This window comes from Perognathus longimembris, unplaced genomic scaffold (genome assembly GCF_023159225.1).
Source record: "Perognathus longimembris pacificus isolate PPM17 unplaced genomic scaffold, ASM2315922v1 HiC_scaffold_3899, whole genome shotgun sequence".
NCBI lineage: Eukaryota > Metazoa > Chordata > Mammalia > Rodentia > Heteromyidae > Perognathus > Perognathus longimembris.
In genome coordinates this window covers 26,500-32,544 of record NW_025959156.1, presented here as the reverse complement: position 1 = coordinate 32,544, position 6,045 = coordinate 26,500, and the positions used below count along the sequence as shown (strand labels likewise).

At 43.3% G+C, this 6,045-nt stretch overlaps 1 protein-coding gene across 1 annotated transcript; it reads left to right on the top strand.

Moving 5' to 3' along the window:
• Window positions 1–273: 273 nt before the first annotated feature.
• Window positions 274–3,069, top strand: LOC125344690 (melanoma antigen preferentially expressed in tumors-like). Its single transcript, XM_048337106.1, has 3 exons — window positions 274–472; window positions 605–1,262; window positions 2,955–3,069. The coding sequence occupies exons 2-3, from the start codon at window positions 748–750 to the stop codon at window positions 3,067–3,069; spliced, it is 630 nt and encodes a 209-aa protein (XP_048193063.1). The 5' UTR covers window positions 274–472; window positions 605–747.
• Window positions 3,070–6,045: the final 2,976 nt, after the last annotated feature.

Below are 6,045 nucleotides of genomic sequence, written 5' to 3'. Positions count from 1 at the left end.
ACAGGTAAGGATTAGGGTTAAGGAAGGGGCTAGGGTAAGAGTTAGGCAATGTGTTCAATATGAATGTGTTAGGTACACAATTGTATGGATTTTTGGTTAGTAAATGGCTTAGGGTGAGGCATAAGGTTGGTGAGGAGCTTACGGTGTAGGTTGGGGTTGGAGCATGTTAGGGTGTGAGTACAGGCTAGAGTTAGTGTGCACAATGGGGGTAGGAGTAGGGGTCGGGTAGCTAGGATCAGAGGCCTTTAGAGTGGACACTAGGGTGGTGCTAGAAACAATTGTTGGTATCTCCTTTAGGATGAACCACCATATAATGCACTATTGACTGAAGGAACATGTCTGCATTCCTTCCCAGTGTCACTTAAAGGTATGGGAAGTAGATTCTAGGGTTCAATCTCAGTGGTAGAATACTTGCCTTGCACTTCTGAGGTCCTATGATCAGTACTCAGTAATACAAAGTTAAACATATTGGGTAGAAGAACAGATAGATAACAGATGCTAAACAGACAGTCAGATAACAGAATAACCTTAAGAGAGAAGAAATCAGAGGAAAAAGCAAGATCCTAGGAGAAAAGGGGACCACAGCTAATACTGGGTTTTAGAGGTTCATGTTTATATTTGACCTTTACCTTCATTCTGAGACCCTTCCCTTTACCTTCCATTAATCATCTGTTTATCCACAGGCAGGGGAAACTGCAAGTACTGGATCTATGTCAGAAAACTATATGGTCTGGTAGCAGGGATGGCATGTGCTCACTGTCCCAGGCCATCCTGCCATTGATGAAGGTAAAGGTGGATGGATCCAGTATGGGAGCAAAAGAGCCCAGGGCTCCTCTGAAGGTGTTCATAGATCTCTACCTCAGTATTGGCAGCCACGATGAATGGCTCACTTCTCTGATTGAAAAGGCCAAGCAGTGGAAAGGTTTACTACACTTATACTGTAACAAGCTGAGTATTTTTGCACTGTCCGTACAAAATATGAAGGTATTGAAAATGGTGAGGCTGTATTCTGTCCAGGATTTGGAACTGGTCTGTAACTGGAAATTATCAGTCCTGGGGAAGCTCCTTTCTCTTCTACCATACATGGGTAAATTGCACAGACTCTTCCTGTCTCAGACACAGATGTCCCAGTGTAGTTCTTGGGAGGAGGAGGAGCAGTTTGTGGAGACGTTCAGCTCTCAGTTGCTCAGTCTACATCACCTCCAGGAGCTTCATTTGGAATCCATCAGCTCTCTTGAAGGCTCCTTGTGCAGTTTGCTCAGGTGAGGGTTATTACATTTGCTCTGCAGAATAGGACAGGTCTGTATTCATTTCAGGATGGATAAAGCATCTTTGCTCTGTGACAGCCATAATCATGTGTCCCTGTATGTCAACATTTGTCTTGTTCCCAAGTATGGTATCTATCCAAACAGTTTAGAGGTAGTCTTTATCCCTCTTTGGATCAGAATAGTACAATTGCATATACTGGGTACAATCATCTCAAGTTATATAGAACAACTATTTATTTTGGCTCACAGATCTAGTTGAGGTCCAGTGGAAAATATCCAGTGAATGCCACTGTTTTGGTTTATATGCAGAGACTATGTGCTCAAGCAATGTCAGGACCCTGGGTGTGGTAGTTTATACCTGTAATTCGAGCATTCGAGAGGCTTGGCAGGAGAATTTTGTCTTTGAGATAAGCCTATGCTACTAGTAAAAACTCTGTCTAGAAATTTAAAAGAGAACAACACACATAAGAACACAGAGTGAGGACATAGAATTAGATAAGCCCAGATTTTATAAAGGATTTATACTTTAGACAGCCCACTGATATATTGATCCATTGATTGTAACGGTACATCCTTAACTCTCTCTTAAGAGTTCTACTTAATTCCTTTTATTTTATCATAATGGAGACTCAATTTCAAAATGGATTTGTACTTAATGTGAGGGAGTATATATGAAGTATATGATTCTAGAAATAAAGGATAGGTGGTTAAGAGATAATAAAAAAGTCTGGGGGCTGGGGATATGGCCTAGTGCAAGAGTGCTTGCCTCGTATACTTGAAGCCCTGGTTCGATTCCCCAGCACCACATATACAGAAAATGGCCAGAAGGGGCGCTGTGACTCAAGTGCAGAGTGCTAGCCTTGAGAAAAAGTAGCCAGGGACAGTGCTCAGGCCCTGAGTCCAAGTCCCAGGACTGGCAAAAAAAAAAAAAAAAAAAAAAAAAAAAAAGTCTGAAGTTGATCCCTGTGTCTGGCAGACATTTTGGAGGCCTGTTTGCCTTCTAGGTTTGTACTTTATGAAGGGTATTTTAGTAGCCTCATACTAGGTAATATAGGTGACTTAATTAACACAGTTGCTGGAAGAAAGCCTGATTTGGGTTTGTTATTGCTGCTACTGCTGCTCCTTCCTCTTCTCTTCTTTGTGCTTATCTGCTGCTGCTTTGTCTTCTTACGCTGCTTCTGCTTTGTCTTCTTACGCTGCTTCTGCTTTGTCTTCTTACGCTGCTTCTGCTTCTTTTTTGCTTTAAGAAATTAATTCCCCCCCCCCCCCCAGGTTATTAATTGAGGGGATTTATATTTGTGTCTCTGGAACTAAAATAATCTAATGTCCTTCTCTTCTTGATACCTAGGGTCAGGTTCTTTTCTGAGTAATCTTCGTGGTCCTCTTATTTAACCATCACAACAACTAATCTGTATGCTTTGCTCTACTCAGTAGATAAGGAAAGGGAATATGTGAGGTCTTATTTACTTGACCCAGTTCAGAACAAGGTTAACAAATGTAGAAAGGACTTCATGTAAATTGGCCTTGTTGAAGACCTCTTTACAGTATGACAGCCTCAAGGTTGGGCATCAGGAAAACTTTGGGGTTTTTCTTTGCTGCATTGGCTGTATTGAGTTATGAGTTCTCCCCACTGGCTGCTACTCATCACCACCAGTCCCCAGCACTGACTGTTCTCTCTGTCCACAGGTGCCTGAGGAGCCCCTTGAAGATCCTCTCTCTCACCAATTGTCTGCTTCTAGAATCAGACTTGATGAATTTGTCTAAGTGCCCCAATACAAGACAGCTAAGGGACTGTGTCTAAATAGGGTTATTCCTGATGGACATAAGTTCTGAGACCCTGGAAGCACTGCTAGAGAATGTATCGAGTACCCTCCAGGTCCTGAGCCTAGAGGAATGTGGGATCATGAACCTCCAACTCACTGCCATTCTGCCTGCCCTGAGACACTGTTCCCAGCTCACAACCTTTAGCTTTTCTGGGACCCCATCTCCATAAATGTGCTGTTGCGAGTCGTTCGCCACACCATTGGACTGACCAACTTAAGGCGTGTGCCGGTACCCTGCACCACTGGAATTTTATGAGCATGTTGGGAGATGGGGTTTGCTTGCTACCCTACAAGCCAAGCTGATGCAGATGCTACAAGAGTTGGGGCGGTCAGACATGGAGTGGCTCAGTGGCAAACCCTGTCCTCATCGTGAGTGGCCCTTCAGTGACCTGTGGCCCATGCCCTGGTAGCATCTACACAGGTAAGTAGCCCTATCCACAGCTTTGGTCTGTACATGTGGACACCGAAGCGTACAAATCACAGAAGCCACAGTTACAAAGGACTGCTCATGGTAAGCAGGAAAGAAAGGAAATGATCAGGGATGCGAGTTAGACATTGACTTGGGGCAGTTTGGTCATTGTCAAAAATATCCTAAGGCATTACAAATGAGAATTTGAAATTTTACATGGGTAGGGTGATGTTAAGAATTGTCCCGGGGCTGGGGATATAGCCTAGTGGCAAGAGTGCCTGCCTCGGATACACGAGGCCCTAGGTTCGATTCCCCAGACCACATATACAGAAAAAACGGCCAGAAGCGGCGCTGTGGCTCAAGTGGCAGAGTGCTAGCCTTGAGCGGGAAGAAGCCAGGGACAGTGCTCAGGCCCTGAGTCCAAGGCCCAGGACTGGCAAAAAAAAAAAAAAAAAAAAAAAAAAAAAAGAATTGTCCCTACATTGATGAATGATAAAGAGACAGCCATAATTAAAGAAACCTTAGTATAAATGATTTGTTATGCTGTGTGATATATGAACCTGTTTCGGTAACTTAAAAGTCAGATATTATTTGAAGTTGAGAGTTGGCAAAAAAAAATTTGCTGAGAAATGATTAGTGGGAACATTTTTTTTTTTTTTTTTTTTTTTTTTTGGCCAGTCCTGGGGCTTGGACTCAGGGCCTGAGCACTGTCCCTGGCTTCTTTTGCTCAAGGCTAGCACTCTGCCACTTGAGCCACAGCGCCACTTCTGGCCATTTTCTGTATATGTGGTGCTGGGGAATCGAACCCAGGGCCTCATGTATACGAGGCAAGCACTCTTGCCACTAGGCCATATCCCCAGCCCGGGAACATTATTAGGACACTATTAAAAGGAAAATGATGGGCAATGAGGCCAAGAGCATATTGCTGCTATTGCTACTGCTGCTTCTGATCTGGTGAAGGTGCCAATGTGGGGTTGGCAACAGGCTTTTATAGGGTTACTAGCTCTTTCCTGTTTTTAATCTCTTTGGGGGAGTCTTGCTTATTGGTCCTTTTTTTTCCCCCCTCAGGGAATAGTTTGAATTCTCACCGAATTGGCTCTTCTGCATCTTATGGGAGCTATTTCATGTGCTTGTGTTGCCTCCATATTCCACCTTGGTCCTGGTATCTGACTGTTTGCTATGTCTCCTTTAAGGGGAGACAGTCTTTCACATACCCTCTTCCTGTAGAGAAGAATGAATCCAATCTTGGATTCAGTGCCATGATGATATATTGGATTTGCTTGGAGCTGGTAGGGTTGTAGATATGTCCTAACCTACCTATTTATTATCCTAGCACATGAATATGGAGCAATCCACCGAGCCATGTCATGGTCTAATTGATTTTCGAATAGAATTACATGGCATCATGATTCATGAGCTAAGAGGCACTGAAGGGTCAGAAAGTGTGGATGGTATCCATGCTGTACCCTGGTCACTAAACCTCCAGCCTAGTGCATGCAGAAAGAACTCTGGGTAGGAAGTCAATAAAGTGAGTTCTAGTGTCAAAAAGGAATAAAGTAGATGGGATGTCAATCCCTGAAGAAGTGAGGCCAGGATCCCCATTTTCCCTTGAGATTCATCCAAGACTAGATAGGTTAATTTATGAGTGTTGCCTTGAGGTTGTCCTGAAATTTAGCTCCAAGGCAGCAGTCTTTTCTAAGCCTGGCATAGGTTTCCTGTGGGTGGCAGTAGCCATATCTAAAACTCTTCCATTTCTCATACTTCAAGAGTTGATAGGTTTTGTATACCAGTGAGTATTTCAGAGTACAAAGCAAATGCCATACATGTATATATTTGTTTGTTTTGGCTAGTCCTGGGGGTTTGGACTCAGGGCTTGAGCACTGACCCATGGCCCTGGCTTCTTTTTACTCAAGGATAGCACTCAACCTCTTGAGCCACAGTGCTACTTCTGGCTTTTTGTATGTATGCGGTGCTGAGAACTCGAACCCAGGGCTTCATGTATGTGAGGCAAGCACTCTACCACTAGGCCATATTTCCAGCCCAGCAAATGCTATTTGAAGAGACAGGTTTTTATAGATTAAAGAGGGAAAATAATTATATCAGGAATATGGAAAAATAGAAAATATAAACTGGAGGCTCATTTACAGTAGTGTGTTTTTGTTCTTAATATGAATGTCCATATAAAGCCCTCTCTCAAAACAATAGGTCATGGGGAGGAGAGAAGGTGGGAGAAAAATGAGGGAGGAGGTAACAAGTTTGACAAGAAATGTACTCACTACTTTACGTATGTAACTGTAACCTCTCTGTATGTCATCTTGAGAATAAAATTAAAAATTTAAAAACACACCAAAACAGCACCAAGAGATCACTTGATTAAATTTACTAGGTTTACTAGAGAGACAAAATGTCTTTCTCAACCAGGTCTTTTGCGCAGCAGCCCTGAATGTCTGGGGAGAGTAAAATACTTTTCCTTTGTGTCACCAGGCAAGATGGTCACATCAGTACAGAGGCAGAGTTACCTAGGTGACCCGCACGCCTGGGAGGC

Coding starts and splice junctions, on each gene's coding strand:
- LOC125344690 (XM_048337106.1), top strand. CDS start 748: ATGTGCTCACTGTCCCAGGCCATCCTGCCATTGATGAAGGTAAAGGTG. Junction 1,263..2,954: donor TCCTTGTGCAGTTTGCTCAG/GTGAGGGTTATT, acceptor CTCTGTCCACAG/GTGCCTGAGGAGCCCCTTGA.